General features: G+C 41.8%; 1 protein-coding gene across 1 annotated transcript; it reads right to left on the bottom strand.

Moving 5' to 3' along the window:
• Positions 1 to 997: 997 nt before the first annotated feature.
• LOC116315585 (homeobox protein Nkx-2.3-like) lies at positions 998 to 5086 on the bottom strand. The gene is made up of 2 exons (XM_031733920.2): positions 4407 to 5086; positions 998 to 3227 (listed from the first exon to the last, which is right to left on the bottom strand). Exons 1-2 carry the CDS (start codon positions 4843 to 4845, stop codon positions 2581 to 2583), a joined length of 1086 nt encoding a protein of 361 aa, XP_031589780.1. The 5' UTR covers positions 4846 to 5086; the 3' UTR covers positions 998 to 2580.
• Between the last annotated feature and the right edge of the window lie 14486 nt (positions 5087 to 19572).

Here is a 19572-nt window from a genome sequence, read left to right as displayed (position 1 = left end):
ACCAACAACGATAATTATACTGATATTGGCTGTGTTCTTATTAACGCAGCCATTACTTTAGGACAGTTACCCAGATTTTAATTAAATTCAGTGACGCGTGTGTGTGTGTGTGTGTGTGTGTGTGTGTGTGTGTGTGTGTGTGTGTGTGTGTGTGTGTGTGGCCATAAAGTAAGCTCAACTTATTTCGAAGTTTAGATATTACTGACTCACTGAACCCGTGCCGCACTTTCACACAGTAACGCACAAGTGAGGTTTCGGTGTGAAACGCTCGAGTAAACGTAGCTCCCGGTGTTTGCTCTCAATGTTGGCTGCGGTCTCCCATTAGGACACGAGTGTGTGGGTGTAATTACACAAGAATGGGTTTGGGAAACAATTGTTCTCAGGCCGGAGGAACAATTACTCGCAGGGGAAAAACAGCAATTGATGCTTTCCCTCCCTAATTTTCTCATAACTTCCCTCATCATTTATCTTCTTAAGAATTATTTTAGCAAATAGCTGGACAGATTTTTCGTCCCATAAACGACAAAACACAGGTTTGAGATGAGCTTGGTCCTCAAATTATGCCCAGTGCCTGTTTTTGGTCCTCACTTGTGCGTAACGCTCGATTATGAGCCAGCGAAAAGGAATTCTTCTCACCAAACCACCAACCAGCCAAACTGTCAATCTTGTTATTTTGGTACTTTCAGCTTATAGTTTTTCCTATAAAATATCAGAAATTGGTGAAGTGAAATTAATCTACAAACAAATCTTAGGGGGCATCTTCGCTATTTGAGTATTTTCCGCTTTGTTTGTATTGTGTTTTAAAATTTTTACATTTACTACGTAGGAGAAAACTAGTGATTATCAAATATGAGAAATTTGGGTTGGAAAATATTCCCAAACTGCTGTCCATTCATTTTAAGTCATTAACCTTTTTTTGCACTGGACTAAACTCTGACGAATCGAAAATAAATAAATAAATAAATAAATAAATAAATAAATAAAATAATAATAAAAAATGTTGTAGCTTTATTTCATAGTTGAATCAACAACTGACCATTCCAGGGAAATATTCTGATTTTGTACCCTTCAAACTAAGAACCTTGGATCCTTGGCCTGCGCGAAAAATATTAAAATATCCGTTTGTAAATTTTTCTTTCAGTAGTGCGCAACGGTCTTAGGAAATCTATTGTATGTGAATTTTGTTCTGTGATATTGTATAATTATTTGTGTTAATAGAAGATTTTTCTTTCCGAGTTTGGACTGTTACCTGTGAGAATGAGCTGAAATAACACCCTCACACTGAAATAATAGACTGCACTGCAGCCTCACCGGGCTCACCCCCTTAAAATTCTCCAGTCCATTTTCCTCCTCGGGATAAATGGTGAAACTTGTAGCAATAATACCCTCTTCTTTCACACAAACGCCTCCCCGCTGCCATCACCTCGAGCCCGGCTGCCCCCGAAGCCTCACGGCTGGGGATCTCGGAGAGCCTTTCTCCGCGAACAAAAAAAGCCTCCTGAAGGGGAACAAAAGTGACCACATTTTTCCTCCATGTCCCCTTCTCCGCGCAGAATAACCCGCTGCCTGTCGCTCAAATGGGAATATTAGGACGTCAATCTCACGGCCCCTGTGCGCTTTTGTCTTTGCTGAGTGCCCAGCTCTGCCTACCACACACCTTTTGTCCGACAATCCAATAAGAGCCATTATTCTCGCTCCCTAGCCCGGCTGCAGCTCGCTCTTCGGGTATTTTAGGTGCTTAATCGCGTCCTTTTAAGGACCTCAAATGGAGAATAACTTCCTCCTTTCACGTCGCCTGGCACCGGGACAAAGAGTTCCTGTGTCCTAGTCTCTACCAGGACCTGTGTTTATGAGCAAAATCTGCCACCACGAATCAGATTCACTAATATTCACCATCTGATTCACTGTTACACCGTATGGAAGCAAATATATACTATCAATAATATTTCTTTGCAGATTTGGGGGAAGATAGGATTTCATTTTCTTCTCTGTGATGTATTTTGGTATTATAATAATCGTTTTTTCTCAAATTTAGCACACAAAATAAGATTATTATGCTTCTGTGCGGATACAGAATCAAAACGCACTTTCTTTAATCTCTTGGGTTTATTTGAATAGATGCGAAATAGACTAAAACAATTCTCTGTTGAACCAAAAAAAAAACCAAAAAAACATTTTAAAGCAGTTCAGTCTCTCCACAACCTAAAAATATAAACGATAAAAACAATCGTTAAAAAAACAGTCTTTTTCAGTTCAATTAAGGAGAAATGCGCAAACTTGTGCGCAATTTCCCCCCTGCGCTTCAGTGCCGAACTAGAGCACCAACAAATATTGGACCACAGAATAAAAAATCACCCAAGCCTGTGCTGTTCAGAAATTCGACAACCAGCAAATTACGGAAACTAATTTTCTCTATAATTCTCCAAATATCCGGAAAAGTGAATCCAAACGCGCATCCGTTATAAGCAATACTGTATTCTGTCTGTATTTTGACCAGGTTAATACACACTTCTAAAGGAAAGAATGTGGGTTGGAGAACTCCGTTAAAAAAAAAAAGATACTGGTTCTGTTATGGTGAGGCTACCAGGCCCTGATCCCCTGCAGGGAGCCCTGACAAGATGTGACCGCTGTCCCTTGGTGTGTTTGAGCCTGTGGGGAGCTGCCGAGGCCGCTCACGTTTCCCAAGTTCATGTTCATGAAGGCGTTGGGGGTGCCGGAGGGAGGAAGGGCGGGGATACTGGTGTAGGTGCAGCTGTAGTTGGTGTTATACGCCGGGCTGTTGTACGTGTAGGCCGGGTATCCGTTATAGCCGTACGGATTGGATCCGTACGGAGCAGTAGCCGCAGCGGCATAGCTCTGCGCTCCTCCCAGACACGGCTTCCCATCCCGAACCAGCACCGGCACGGCCACGCGCCTCGGCGGCGGAGGATGGTGCTGCCCCGTCGCTTCCAGAGACTTGTCCTGCCGCTGCCGTTTGCACTTGTAGCGGCGGTTCTGAAACCAGATCTTCACCTGGTTCGAAGTGAGTTTGAGGGTGGTCGCCAGGTGCTCTCGCTCCGGGGCGGACAGGTAGCGCTGCTGCTTGAAGCGCCTCTCCAGCTCAAAGACCTGCGCCTGGGAGAAAAGCACTCTGGGTCTCCGCCGGCTCCTCTGCTTCTGCACCGGCCTCTCCGAGTCGCCCTGCCCGCCCTCGGCTGCCTCCTCCCGGGACACCAGCCCGCAGTTTTCTGGGCAGGTTGGGAAATTCACAGAAGAAGTATGAAGTTAATATCTCTTTAAGAAAACACGGGAATCATTTCTCCCAATTGTGCCAATTGTTTTAATCCTCATTCAATAAAGTTTTGAACTGAAGCCACAGGCTCTCACGCTCCCGTCAGTACCTGTCAGATCCACGAGAACCTGTCACCGCAGAGACAACACTCCACGGCAGCTCAAGCTTTTAGCCAGGGCCCACAATTCAAAGATAAAACACGGAACGCCGGAATGGACTAATTATAGTTGGTTTATTTATTCATTTATTTTTAACACTTCTGAACTTAGAAGGATGCAAGTCACTTACCCGCTAATTCTGTCAACAGTTTATGTCTGATGAATAATTGTGTGAACTCTGTAGAGAGGAGCCGAAGTCGCCGTGTCCGCCTGTGTTTATTAGCGCTACTTGTCGGTGTCACTTCTTTTACAAGCCTCTTTAAACTAATTGTCGGTTTACGGTCCAGACAGCATAACAGACTCCAAATAACAGGCAAGCGACTGAACCACTAGAAAGTGTTTGACATTTCCAGACTTTACTGGATTCGTCTCAGGGCTTCTGACTTCCACCATTTGGAAGCTCTTTATTGGAATAATGCCCGGCGTGTGTGCAGATGGAAGAGCCGGGCAGAGACAAAAGGCCCCAGAAAGCCGCGAAACCCAATATATGTTCCACGTATTTCATTAAGTATTTTTTGCACGTATTATCTTTTGATTTTTCCGCCGGGTGTCATCTTTAAGGTCACGCGAATATTATTTAGAAAATTTCACAGAACTATATTATGTTTTCCCCATTTGGCTCACATGAAGTTTAAAGTCTCTTGGTATTAAATTTGATAATGAACCATACAACTGTGACCAGATCAGTTACAAAGAAAGTGGTGTGTGAAAGTTGATGCTAACATTAGAGGCGTTTTTACTATTTGCTGTTTGGTTGGGTTACAGGTCACTGAGTTTGTGGTAAACATGTAAAGCATTCTGCGGGCACTGAAAATATGACATATTAAAGGTTTAATCCGCTTTGCTCTTTCGTCCTTTATTCTGTGAATCTTTCTGGTTTTCTTTAAAAGGCCTGTTGAAATCTTTTAAAATACTTTTACGCGCGTCTTTTGCCTTTTCGTGCAGTTTTTACAACAGCAGCTCGAGTTTGTACTCACTGCTCTCCTGCTCCTCCAGCTCAGCGGCCTCCAGCTTGGCTCCCTGCAGGCCGGGATGCACGTACATGTCCGGAGACAGGCTGGTGTCCCCCCGTTCTTCCTCCCGCACTGCAAGCGCGCTGAGGTAAGCCAGGTTGTCTTCTCCGTCCGAGAAGGAAGGGCTGTCCCGGGCTCCGGCGAGCATGCAGGACGGCGCGGTTTGGAAATGCTGCTGCTGCTGCTGCTGCTGGGGAGGAGAGCGGGACAAGTGCTGCTGGGTGTGGATCCGGTGCGTGAGCTCCAGGGTTCCGGACTGCTGCTGTTGCTGTTGTTGCTGCTGCTGCTCCAGCTTCAGGATATCCTTGACAGAAAACGGCGTGGAGGTGAGCGGGCTCTGCAGCATCATGTCATCCAGCTCCTGCTCTGCAGCATCGAGGAAATGAAGCCCTCCGAGTAACATGCACTCCCCTTCGCCTTTCCCCACTTTTTTCTCTAGCAAATAATTGAGCGTAAAAGCCCCTTGTTTGGCAATCGGAGGTGCGTTAAGCCTCTGAAATCCCTCATCGCCATAAATCGCACGAAAACACGGGTATTAGTCCCGGGTTTGTCCATGCAGATGTCTTGCCTGACAGATATAATATCGGGCTTTGTGAGTGAAGTTTGGACCGGGGAGGGGAAGGAGCACCTCTGCCTCTTCTGGTATCAGGGGGAGGGGTGTGTGTGAAATGGAAAGTCCGTGAGGGCTGGAAGAGAAACGTTTGGGAATTAGAGAGAGAGGGGAGGAGGGAGGGGCATAGGTGACGCGTTTGCACGGACTGGTTATGTTTTTTTGAACGTGGTGAACTAAGATTTGTACTGACAATTCTCGCCCACTGCCCGGTTCCTTCATGTTTCTGTACATCTTGGGGACAGTCCCAATAGGACTTATAATCTGGGACTCTCCACCGATTTCTCTTAGAGCTGAAGAAGCTTCTCGGATGAGAGATGAAACGTCTTCAAGAAACTTAAAGAAGTCCAGACGCTTTTCTTTCCAAGCTCCTTAGATTGTACTTAAATTAGTTTCCTTACTTTTTACGCACTCATTTAGCTCCAAGAAGCACAGAAAGAGTCCTGCGAATATCTAGGCCCTATACATTTATTATTATATTTAAATCTAATGTACACAGATATTTTAAAATTATTATTGTTGTTGTTTACACTTGTTATACCCCCGGGGTCCTTGTAGTTTTGCGTGGCCCTTGGTTCTGTGCAAATCCGTGTGCTCTTTTCAGAGGCTAACAGTTCGTGTTAGCGGTGATACGTCAAGGTCAGGTTAAGCGCAGGAGTTCCTGCCTTGTAGATGAAGTGTAACTGAGTTGACTAATAGTAGAAGTTTCTCTGAAAATCATTACCCAAAATAATATAATAATAAATTTTAGCGCCAGGAGACATTTTTGTAGCCAAAATGTGGAACAATGGTGGGTTTAAAATTGCCTTTTAGGGGGGGCTTAAAGTGGTCAAAAACAGCAGACAGGAAATAAAATATATATGCGATGGAACACATAATAATCTATATGTACAAACGTGTACTGCTTTTATTCTTTGAGACATTGACTGGGTTCAGTAAAGGCCGCTCGCTTCCACGAAGCTCCAGATTTTCAAACCTTTACTCTGTTTTTTAGAGAAGTTGAACTGCACATCAGGGACGTGCGTAAAATACTCCAGAAAACTTCCCCGTTTCATATAACAGCGGAGCAATAAAAGTGTCTGATGGCGCTTTAAACCTGTCACTCACTGCAGCTCCACTGAGGCGCAGATCCCCGCTGTTTACTGCACAACACGGAGCTGCTATCATTTTTGTTCACTCTCAGAACTCTCAGCAGACTGCATGTTGTGATGCCCGGTCTCTCTGCGCCTCTGCAGCCTCGTCTTCCAGCAGCTCTGCTCGGTGTCCCTCTGTCCTCTTTATCATTGCTGTTGTATTAATAACCGCTCTGGGCCGATAAGCAGTCCCCCCCCGGGGCAATTAAAATTCCTCCAAGAAAACTGACTGACGTTTTTAGCCCGGCCTAATCTGCTCCTATCAGCTCCCCTTTCCGTTTTGCAGTGGGACCCCTCGCCTCTTTCACCCCTCTCCCTCTGGTCCTCCTGCGAGTTTTTCCTCTCTGGACACATGGCAGGTGGACGGCGCCTGGTAGCTGGACTCCTCACAAACAGCTGCGATATTAGAATTACTAACTCAGTGCTTCTTTATTGAACCTGCCAACGTGCTGCATCAAAAATATTCGTTTCAAAGGCGCGGGCTCAAAACATCTACGTGACTCATTTTATTCAAGTAACTTTTTAAGACAGTTTTCAGCTGCATGTGTTGTTTCATACACACACATCCACAGTGAATGCCACAGAAAACTCGCTGGGGTTTGTTTGTAGTTCATTTTAATGGGAGAGCTTCTTCTTCTTTAGAATCAGTAACGTGGAAGTTTGGAGTACGCCTGAATTTAATCACACAATTTAACATTGTGTCCTGGTGAAGTAGAGTTTTCACTGTTGTTTCTTACAGTCTGGGAAAGAAAATTAATTTGGTGAAACAAAGAAAATAATATCTGTCCTTTTTTTGGACTATTAGGATATATCATAAAGACAAAGCGTAAACTCAGACATCACAAGTTGATGACTAAACACAAAAATAAATAAGTAAATAAAATTATTTCAGGCTCACATGTCTGTGTGTTTGTGTTGTGTGGACACTTCTGAACATCCATGTAGACCAAAAGTGGGCAATTCATTTTCCCAAAGGGCCACATGAGAAACTGGGACTGCTGCAGAGGGTTGAACTCACTTTTATTTTTGACCTCACCTTTAGTGTGGCCCTCTTGGGAAAATGAATGGTTCTCTCCTGTAGACATACAGTCATTTTTGTTTATGTATTAACTTGCTTTATATAAGTGAAATGGGATTTAAATTTGGTAAACTCTATGAAAAGAAATTGCATATGTCAACACAAACACTCTGATATTTCTGATAGGTGTTGCAATCAAGAGCAAATTTACTAGAAAAGCTTTTTTCTAAACTCTAACATTTATCTCTCAGTTTTTTATTATCCAATGTGGGAAAAACACACTGAGAGAAAGGAACATAAATAAATGACCCAGAGCAAAGTTTCCCTTCAGGTCCTGTTTTCTTCTTTCAAATCTGCAAAGATACTGAATAACACAATCCTGTTTTTCATATGTAGTTTACAACAATTCAGAATGCATTTGTAGACTTTTATTAAGCTTTCTTTGAGTCTTTGCAGAATAAAGTGTAACAAAACTGCACAATCAAGATCTGACATGATTCCATCCATGAGCCTTATGGTCCCCACGGGGCCCCCAAACATACTTTAAATGTGACCACATATGTTTTCACTATTTCTCTCTTACAACAATGTAAGTGTTTATTTATTTAAGTATTAGGATCAAAATTAGCAAATTTGTCTGAGATGTAAAAAAAAAAGAAAAAAGTTATTATATTGCAGTTTATTTTATTATGTTAAATATAACTGCCGCTGTGCACATTGTCATAATTTCATAAGGGGAACAAGGTAAATGTAACACCAAACTAAACTAAACTAAACTAACAATGATCCTGTTTATGGCCACACACAGACCTGTGCCGGTTGCCTGTGTGTAACCCAGCAGATAGTAAATATCCTGCGATGCAGCTCTATCTATGGAGCTAGAAACAGACAGATGTATGTGTGGATGTCCGTGTAGACACCTCGGCGACTTTCTCTATTTCACTCTATGTCATCATCGAGCGCGTCCTCGTAAAAAAGGGCCAAACAAGGCAGGATGGTGTTTAGACTGGCACACGGCCGCCTCCATTTACTTTAAATAAGCATTAAATCCAAAGACGCCAGACTGAGCACTCGCTTTCTGTGTGTCAGTGTAGCCAGAGCTCTAAAGTAGCTATTGGAAAGAAAATAAAACTTGTTCAAGTTAAGCGAAATGGGACATTTAGTTTTGGTTGGGAGGGCAAGCATTTTGAAAATGTGGTGCTCTTGGTGTTCTTAAAGGGTCTTCAGAGTGAGGAATTCTTTAACCGTGAACTATGCATGATCTCATTTTAGATTTAAAACTTGAAGCTGACTCTGTGGAGCCACACTCAAGAAAGAAGAACCTAGTGACGCAAACAGGCTACATATTGAGTCGCTCATATTAATCCAAATATCCATCACGTTCAATGTATAGTGCCACAGTTTCTTGGCTGTTACCAGTTCCCACCCAACATTAAAAGGATATCCTTTACTTTTTAAAAACAATTTCATCCCCCTCAGCATAAAAACAGTCTGATTGAAATGTTGCTCTTATTCAAATGGATCTACATCTGCACCCTGGAGATCAGGGAGAGGCATGAGCTTTTTAGACTCTTTGAGCTTGTTGTTTTGTCAAGTAGCTGTTTTTAGGATACTAGCTGCTGCACACCATCTGCCCAGAAAAGATTGGCTGATGAATAAGGATCGTGTCGCACTTAAAAACATTAAACGTTCTTGTCAGAAGCAGTGCAAGTGTTGGGAATTCTTCACTGTGTGTGTGGGTGTGTGTGTGTGAACTTTATGGATCCTACATGTCCTCTGAGGTTTTGCAGTAAAGCTGGAGGAACGCCGCGAGTTCAGCTCTACAAACTGCAGCGACTCACTTTACTGTATATTGTCCATCTGGAGGCAGGAGGCTGTTGTGTTTGTGGTGCTGACAGACGTGGAAGGGAGACTGCGACCTTTCCGGGAGCTTCTGATTGGACTTTTATCTTTCACACAAACAGAGATAAGTCAGTTAGAATGTGGGTGAGTGAAGCTTATCACAAGTTTGATGGGTTAAATTACTTGAATGTATCACTTTGCCTCTGTTTACTGAAAAAAAAAACAAAATCATGTTTTCTTTGAAGATTACAACCTCTGAAATACTGAAGGACTACTTGGTCATTTTGTTACTAGATCCTTCTCGATCTCTGCTCCAAGAGCTCATGCACTTGGTCACAGTCTTTTATGCTACAGGTACAAATTATACAGGGCAATTTGTGACTCCTTTCTTTTAAAATACCCTGTCAGCTACCACCACTTACAAAGCTACTAACAACAGATTTTGCTTTGCATTTCCTTGAAAATTGTTACTTGTTACTTCCCTGTTCTCCTGCAATTATGTTGTAAGTATGATTAGATACTAGAAAGTAAATACTTAAATTTGAACATTTTCAGGGTAACATTTTGGAAAACAAACAGCAGAATATCCACAGGATCTGAAGAACATCAGCCATGCTTTTTTTTTTTTTTTTTTTTTTTTTTTTTATTGTTTTTATCATGCTTGCACCAAGGTCAAAGTTTAACTAATTATATTTTTCACTTATAAGCCTATTTTATTTAATATTGTTACAGAACTCATAGTCACTCCAGGGAATTTGGGTTTGTGTTTTTTTTCTTTTTTGTTTGAAGCCATAACTTTACAACTGGGACATTAGTGAATTTAGTGAGATTTCTCTCTCTCTCTCTCTCTCTCTCGCTCTGTGTGTGTTATGAATGTAGTTGGTAACAATAGGAAATGCTACACCTCTTGTCCTCTGTCTGTTTGCGGCCCTGCAGAGGCGCCAGGCGGCTCTGGATGGTTGGATGGAGAGAGAGAGAAGTGAGGGAGATAATCACCGCTTCAGAGCCATGCATTTGTGTGTGTGTGTGTGTGTGTGTGTGTGTGTGTGTGTGTGTGTGTGTGTGTGTGTGTGTGTGTGTGTGTGTGTGTGTGTGTGAGAGCGAGCGCATGTGTGCGTGCATTGTGTGTGTTTGGATGTAAAGGACAGCTCAGATAGTTGTCAGAAGGTTAAATGTCATGATGAAGGAGGGTCAGCAAGCTCCACAAACAAACTTTATTAGGCAGTTAAAGGGCAATAACTGACACACACACACACACACACACACACAGCTGTATACTATAAACAGAGAAATGATACGACTCCTAAAGTCGTATCATTTCTTCGATTCAGTGTTATGCGGACAGTAAAAATTCAACAGTAAGGGGGAAAAAAAGCAAGTCAGTTTGCTTTGAAGGTAAGGTGGGCCTCAGCCTGAGAGTGTGTAGAAGTGTACAGGGATGAAATAGAACTGAATGGAACAGAGTGCAGATTTCAAAGTTTTCAAGTGCAAAAGATTTAAACCGAAAACCACGATTGCACAATCAGTTCAAATGAATAATAACTTGACAAGCGAACCGAGTAATAATAAACATGTTCTTAAAAATAATTATTGTTATTTTTTTGTTTACAAGATATTTACTAGCAATTCTTTCGGCTGTGCTGTGTTTTATTCGTCTCCAGTTTCGGAAATGCGTTTTGATTTATAACCGGTTTTTCTTTGTTTTCTTTCTTTTCGTGAAATGACGCAGTAAGAATACATTCAGTTAAACATGCATTTCTCGCCTGGATCACGTTTTGTTCGGTTTGGCAGCGTGAAGAAAAGTCGTCCTTTATTTAGGTGGTTCAACAAAATCAGCGAAAATGACGAAACTTAATGAAATATGTGTAAAAACAGAAAAATCTTTTTAATACTTTATTGTCTTACAGAAATTTGAATATTAGATCTTAATACATCTCGATTGTCCTCACCTGTTAAAATGTCACCTTTACATTGTTTCTTACATTATAAGATCACTCTGTAAATGTCATTAAACTTTTGGGGATGTTCTGTCCAGACAGTTCGATTAGGGGCTAAAACAACAGGAACAGGATCTTCATTTTGTGATAAGCTCTTACAAAAGTAATCAAAAAGTAAACAGACAGAAACAAGTGTACATCTTTGCAGACTGGACGTGAATCACCGCTCTGCTCCCTTTGTCGTGCGTAAAAGTTCGCGCGTCTTGGAGCCTGTAGCTTAAAAGCTGAGAGTGCATGCGTGTGCGTGCGTGTGTTTAGATAGCAGAGGCCTGCAGCCAGTAATAGCTCCATTAAGCAGAGTTGGAAGACGCTATCTCAGTGATCCGTAACGTCTACCTCCGCCCTGCAGGACAGGGCCAGCGGCCACACACACACACACACACACACACACACACACACACACACACACACACACACACACACACACACACACACACACACACTTCTCCAAAACACACAATTTGATCTCCAAAACAACGCCGCGATTTAGCGGAAAGACGTAGAAACATGGCGGCTTAAAAATTCGGGCTTTTCAGGACTTTTTCTCCCGAGGCCTGTCCGACGTTTGTGGGGAAAAAACAAAAAACAAAACATAACAAACAAACAAAAAAACACAAAACAAATAATAATAAAAAACAGAAGTAATGAGAAAGAAAAGCGCACACTTTTTACGCAAAAAAAATTCCTCACATGATTGTATCTTCAGATGTCAGGCCTCCTCTCTGTTGATGTGTTTGGCCCTGATTCGGAGTCGTTAAAAGTGCGGGACAGACCTCTATATCTCTCATACACAACCGCAAACACACAGCATGACGCAACCGGCTGTGTTTATGAACCCGCCCGGACTGCTGTATAAATTGCGGCGTTGAATGGTTTACCTAATGGGACTTCTGTTTCTCGTTTTCTGTCACCCGGCACGCCAGACCCGGCTGACAAACGACCGACTTTTACCGGCAGAGGAATTCCTGATTTATGTGGGAAATGAAACAACAGCGAAGCGTTTTTTTCTCGTCTTTAACCATGCAAATAAAGTAAATTATCTCCACCCTGCAAACATTAATAGCGGGAGATTTGTATATAAACGCGACAGCAGAGAGGAGGCGATGTCTTCCATGGTGATAGATGTATGTTTTGTTATTTTGTTTCTCATATTGTGGCGCGATGGAGGAGGAATAAACTTGAGCTGGATGCAGGGAGGGAGACCCGCCGCCCAGTATATCGACTCCTAAGCCTCCACTTCCATTGTTATTACTGCAGAGGAAACAAGTCGTTACAGCCACGGTGCTCTGATTTATTGCCGTGTTGTTTCGTTGCTTAAGTAGAAATTTCCAGCGGGGCTTGTTGGTCTAATTTAATGAGAAAACCACGCAGGGGCACGTCTCCCGAAGAACGAACGAGCGTTTAGAGGCTCTTTAGTCTTATCACACAGCGGGGATTCATTTTGTCTGAGCTTTCGAGGAGAGAAGCATTTTTATGATGAATAATTTGTCCAGATAAACGCAGGCAATGAGATGAGTCCTCCCGTCTCCCGTGAGAAGTCTGTGTGTCTGTGTATAAACTGGAGGGCATTAGTGCCTCCAGGAGAGAGACAGACCACTCCATCACGGCGCAGACAGTCCGGATTCCCCCATTAGAGCCCTTCGCCCTTTTTCTCTCGCTGAGCGTCTTCTTTATCTGCTCTCTATCTCCTAAACAGCATCCAACCTGGCTGCTTTACAACCTGCCGAGGGTCTCGGCCATCAATCACCGCCCGGCTGAGCTCTGCCAGGCCGACCCGAGCCCCTGTGTCCAAGTGTCAGAGTGATGCTTCTATGGACACCAGAAACCGAAACATTGAGACTTATATGGCTTTTTTTTAGATGTAAAAATCGGTATTTGCATTCTTTCAATAAAACAGAAGTAAATATCAAACAGGCAAAACATAAAGAAAGAGGGAAAGGATACTTTTAAAATGTCACTTTTTAAGCACAAACAAGTTAAGTGTATCAAGTATTCCCCGATTCGCCAAACTGGCCGCATTCAGTAAATTGAAGCTCTTTTGAAACATGATTTTTTTTTTCTTGTTTTGACCGAGACTTACTGTGTTTTCTGAAAATGTTTGAATCAGCATAATTTTATGTGGGAGCATTTTTATGAAATATGAGCTCTTCTCAAGAGGAGGGATGTTGTTTTTAAAAGTCCAATGGGGATGTTAGACACTAAAAGGTTCTTTCTTTGTTTCTCCTGTAAAAAAAAATCTAAACACATGCTGCTGAAGCTTAACTCTCTGACGCACTGGAACGAAACCTTTTAAACTTATCAAAGTGGCATCAGCTGTTCTGCTTTCCCCTTTTCCAGCTTCAAAGACATGGACAGGAGTCTTCTTCCTGCCCAAGCTCTTAATATTATGTCGACGATTTGCCATCCAAAAAAAGTAGAAGGAGTGTTTTCCGTGGTATTGAGAGGGGGCCTGCATCGGTTTCAGGGCCCCTCCAAAACTGCTCGGCTGCCCTGCAGGGACTCACTTCTTCCGACGACGCAGAGAAAGTTCCCACTCACACGACCTCTGTCAGCCCTGATGAATTAACTCTGAACGAAGACAGAAAGATTCCCTGCAACTTCTCAACTACAAGGCTGAAGTGAAGCGTCTGCGGAGGACGTTTGATTTGTACGTTTAGATAAACATGAGACTCGGTTCTCAAATGTTGTCTTTGTGTCATGAAGTCAAAAGTAAAAATGTAAAAAAAATCATTGTTGTTTACCCGTTTTGGTAAATATCTAGAATACAAATAATATCTTTCATGAGTCTGATTAAAAAATTCGTTCGTTTTTACGCACGGGTTTGGATTACGCGCGCTCAGGGCAGAGCAGAGCGTGCACACGTCTCGCGCATCCTCGGTGACCTGCCAGTTACCCCACCTCCGCTGGAAGACGGGGAGCCTCGTTCCTCACAGCGTCCCGTTGATGGTCCCCAAGCGTCCCTCCCTGTTTAGGCGGAGGAAGGGCCTGTTTCCTGGACCAGGCTAAACACGGGCCTCCGGAGCGTTGCACTCCGACAGGACTACCCGCTTCTGGCCGGACGGACACCGACAATAGATCACTTCGATCACCGTGGGCCCTGGGGCCAGGCGAACAGCTGGGAAGGGTCCGAACCAAATAGGGGGGTCAAGGGCCTCCTGTACCGCTACTGCTCGGGAGTTTGTCATCCTTACTCCCCCAGCATGACAGCAGGGTGGAGGGGAGGAGGATGTTTACCGCTGTTTCCCAGCGAAGCTTCCTGCCTGACTTTCACTTTCACTTCCACAGGACTGCAGAAATATCAGCAGGGTCTTTATTTACATTCATCTACACAAATATACAGCAACTCTTCTAGCAAACAAAACTCTATAAGTCACAGAAAATAGAAAATAAAAGACCGCTAAAAATGATAAAACATACCGTCTTAAGAGGGAATTGATTGATCAAGAGTGATGTTTCGTATAAAGCAGAAATTTTAAAATATATTTGAAAATGTGCTGCTGATTAAGCTCAGCGCAAGGTTTAAAGACACTTGTTTAACCTTACTATTAAACAACGAATTAAGAACAAAGAATTATTTAAAAAAATAATTCGCCAGAAAGTGAGTTATGTGCCATAAATATTTTACAGGAGTGCAATATTTGATACCGATATTCTCACCCTTCTTTCACTGATTGGGTTTCTCTGCTGTGGTCTTTTTCCCAGTTTCACTTCGGTTTTTTTCCCACCTCTTTTCAGTTTCAGTTCAGACACAAAGCTGCAGGCAGGTACAACAGCCCTGGTGTTCGGCAAAGTATCAGTGGAACAAAAATGCAACAAGTAATGAGACTTTTCAGTTTTATTTTAGTTTTAATTTATTCAAAAATAATTTAATCCCATACTTATCTGATCTGTGGCTTCCTTCATCCTCAGGTTTGCCGCTGCACCTTTGCCCATATTGTCGAAAACAAAAACAGCTGCCATTCAGCGCAGTTATACTGAGATTATTAGTGCATGTCAGAACCTTTGGAAAATATCCGAACATGTCTAAATAATCAAACAAGAACGAAAAGGAGACATTTTCCCCTTAAAACACCTGTAACCATGGTGATAGGAAGTGAATGAACATTTTCAGCCAGAACTCTGCACTCTGCATCTTTCCTGCATCTCTAATGATGAAAGTTATGCGTGTGTGTGTGCGTGCGTGTGTGTGTGTGTGTGTGTGTGTGTTATATCTGCATTCAAACTGCATGTGTGTCACTTGTGTGTGTATCAGATGTTGTGGGTTTGCGTTTCGACTGAAGTGAACTTGATGCTGTAACCCAGTCCAGTGAATCAGCTAATGAGTTTGCTGGACATGTCATTAGCTGTAGAGACGTGTAATGATGCCATTCATGTGACACTTCATCAGTGTGTGTGTGTGTGTGTGTGTGTGTGTGTGTGTGTGTGTGTGTGTGTGTGTGTGTGTGTGTGTGTGTTCAGGTTGACTGTGAGCGATTAACACTATAGTTTTTTTTTTTAAACAACTGCGTCCAATTATCGGTTACGTGTCATCTAAATATTCTTAAGCGAGTTAAAGCTTACAGTTCAGCCTCCACATTAGGACTTAAAGACTTTTCATGAAGATCATTAATGCAATAACTCTTAACAATAAGATAATATAAGATAATGGAATAGCGTTAACTCCACACAAGTATTAAATACAATCATTAGATTTAAAATTATGATAATTCTCCCAACTACTTTTGAGTCTCTGAAAATGAGATACTGAGGATACAAATGACTGTAATTCCTAAATGGTTATTGTAATACTTGTTAAACCCCCTGAATCAAAGCTGAAAACTTCAGTCACGCAATGATCACATTTAAAATCCACTGTGTTGGTGTACAAATTTAAAATGGCAAAAAAAGTGTAATTGTCCACATAGTCATGGACGTATCTGTATATCATTTAAAACGGAAGTCAAAATAAAGTAATAAATGATAAAATTAATAACAATGACATCTTGACTTATCATGTAATTGCTTGTGAACGATAAGATAACTATGAATTTACAATTTATTAATGTTAATTATTATAAATGGTTACTCACATATCTTCTCCTATTTATGTGTTAACGACAGAGGACTCCATTGCACTGCATACAAATACACACATACAGATCATCAAACCAGCACACATGACATTCTGTGCACATAACGAGCTGTAATTAATATTTTGCATTGTTTGTTCATAGTTTGATTTCATGTGACAAACAGGGAAAACAGTCATTTGATCCAAAAGTGCAACAAGTCATGAGACTTTTTAGTTTTATTTTTGTTTTAATTTATTTTTGTTTTAATTCATTCAGCAATAATTGAATGAATTAAAACATTCATTGGTTCAGTATGTAATATAGAAGCTTCATTACACACTGATTCATAGCATGGTACTAATAGTGGTATTGTTTTAATACAACAACACTTAGCACAATATAAATCAAGTTTATATTTGTATATTTATTGACTGTTATTGTTAAGTGATTATACTACAGAGATGCAGGAAAGTACAGTTTGCATTTCGATTTAGAGATAATTTTATTAAATAAAATTTTAAATAGTGATGTCTAGCAGTTCAAATATAACTATAATATCTGATAATCCCACATGAATTCCACTTATGCTACAAAGAACTCAAATGTATTTCATGTTTATTTACATTCACAGCCACCAGATCTGAACCAAACTGAGCTCTTACAGGTAACTTTAGACCAACAGCAGTCCTCCATCACCACAATCAGACCACCAAATGAGGAAAAAGTGGTGTTCAATCCTGAGTTAGTGTTCAGAGAATTGTTGCCAAGGAGCACTGGAGCGTCCTGGTTGCACATGGCTTCCCCAGCATCTTAATACACATCATGTTTTTTACTTTGTCTCACGTCTCTATGCTGTGCTTCGTGTGCAAGTATTCACACACTGTGTTGTATATGTGTGCACACGCCTTCATCTAGCACCGGGTTGTGTCTGACCTCGTTGACCTGCGCTGGATTAAGCGGCTAATATATCTGTGGAATGATTGTGCAGGTCTAATCATAGCAGAGATAAAGTGTCTGCCAATGTACACACACTTCCCGTGTTTCTGCCTTTGTGAGGCCCTTCAGGTTGTGTTGTGTCAAAGTTGTGTTTTTATCACTTCTGAGGTTATCACACTGATTTACATTAATTTCCTGAAATTAGCTTCTGTTGTGAGACCTTGAGATAACCTCAAGTCAGGTCTTTGTCATATATCTGTACTGAGTGATCTACGCAAGGAAAACCTGCTTTTTGCTGCCCAAAAGGAAGGCGGTCCCCATAATGTCACTGTGTAAACACCTACATTGCACAATGTGTGAAATACAAGAACCCATTTTCCAATTCAAGTTCTTTGTCCACACCCTGAAATAGTCCTTGGCCAGACAGAGAAAGAATGACACACTCACACACACCTCAGCAATGCAGCGGTGCTCGCATCATGTACGGACCTGTCCTCTCTGCTCGTGTGTGTTGGACAACAGACGCTAGAAACATGACAGGGTTCTCTCTCGCTGCATCTGAGCTGCGACAGGAATGTCAGGAAGTGTCGGCCATGTTCAGATGCTCTGATCTGACGGTATGTAGTGCCCGGAGTCACATTTCTTTCTCTCTGCCGCTTCACCATGCACAACAGCAGCAGTCCTGGACTGTGTCATAGACCTGCAGTGTGAAAGCAGTCAAATATGTAACAGACTGATATCCCTTTACTGTGCTTGAGATCGGCTGAAGCACTTTCTGGTGTCTTTTTAAACTACACTGCTGGCACAGAGAGGATTCCCTGCTGACCTTGCAGCAATGACAACAAAACTAGTTTAATCACTTGAAATTTCACAAATGCCAAACATTTGTTTATATGCAGAAAAGCCTTCGGTCAGCATAGCAACTGAATTAGTGAGTACTGAGCCTGTGCACCAAGTCTACTCAAGTAACATTTTGCCTGCTCAAAAGAGTCAGTCACTTAACCGTATTTCCAAAAGTAATTATGGACTTGCATGGCCGCCATGACATTAACCATTTATCATGATTTACTGTTTTTAAGCCTTGTGTTATTTGTATGGGTGTATTACACAGACACATACACCTAGCTATACTGTAGCTTCCTGCAGGGACCGTATTGCATAGGGACACAATGTCAGTGCCCCTTCCTTTTACTTTGTAATTTGGGAAATTAAACAATCAAGCTTTGATCGTCCTTATCACCTTTGAAAAAGAACCCAACACCAATCATTAGGGGGTAAGATCATTTGCGTGCCTGTCCATCCACCCCGACCTCCTCCACAGGATTTACTGCCTTTTAACTTGTTCTGTTGCCTCAGCTGCCAAACTGTTTGCATGTAAACAGCAAATTTAAACGTTTCTGGGAAGACATATAAAACATCAATGTTTTTTATAAGGTATATTGTAAGAAATTTTAGAAAAAACCCCCACCTTTAATTCAAACAATTTTAAAACAAGCCAAGAAATATTTAGTCATTCCTGCAGAAACTTATAAGAAACAATGGACCCATTTTATCTGGATAATATTTTGCTTCCAGTGAATGAGAATGTTTTAGGTTCTGTGCATCTTTTCAGTGGGGCTTTGTATATTTCCCCCCATGCATTGTTTGTCTGCTTAGACTGCCTGCAATCATGCATGCATGGCAGATGCAGTACAAAGTACAGCAATTACAGCAAAATTGCTGAAACAACTTTTTTTGTGTGTAATTAATTAATTGATTAAAGGCAAACCATCCACCTATAAGTCCGAATCCCCAGCTTCCTGTCTGACACTGTGCAGCCGGAGACTGTCCTTCAGCTGCTTGAGGCAGTAGGCCTCCACCCTGCTGTAGTGTCCTTGACCAAAATACCGAATCCCTCACAGTTCCTACACCCTGCTGCTGCCGACCCTCTGAGTGAGTAAATACCAAACAACGTTATATATGAACTCACTTCTATCAGGGAATAATACAGCACAAAATAAAATGAGTCAGACACTCTCTTCTGATAATTTCTTTAATGAGTCTGCGAAAAAAAAAATCACTGAGAAAAACACAGCGACACTTAAGTGCTCTCCTGGACAGAGCTTAGGTACCTGAGAGCTCAGCTGTCGCAGGATGTGGGAAACCGCAAGTCTCCCACAGGACCAACCAGACACCCACAGCCAGCAGGTGTTTTGAAGCAGGAAGGCTGTAGTGTTGATGGTAGTCGCTATGTTTGCTCTGCTGCTCTTGAGATCAAGAAAGGAATTTTATTTCTTCCTCCACGTGGAGTTTCACACACTTTACGAGGTGCAAGGTCACGACCATCAAAACTGCAAGCAGAACATCTTTTCTTCATTTTTTTCAGTTTACTTTTCTTCAATTTTCATTGAGCAAATTTTACAAAGGTATCAACGTATTAATAGCTTTAATAAATGTATTATTTTTATTCAACTTTCATGCTGCAGTGTTAATTTTGTTATTATTAAGATGTGTATAAATAATATAAACATTCATAATTCTGATATGTTTAAGCTGCATTTGGA

The sequence above is a fragment of the Oreochromis aureus genome, linkage group 6, assembly GCF_013358895.1.
Source record: "Oreochromis aureus strain Israel breed Guangdong linkage group 6, ZZ_aureus, whole genome shotgun sequence".
Lineage (NCBI taxonomy): Eukaryota > Metazoa > Chordata > Actinopteri > Cichliformes > Cichlidae > Oreochromis > Oreochromis aureus.
The sequence above is the reverse complement of the archived record's forward strand: the minus strand, read 5'-3'. Positions and strand labels throughout refer to the sequence as shown.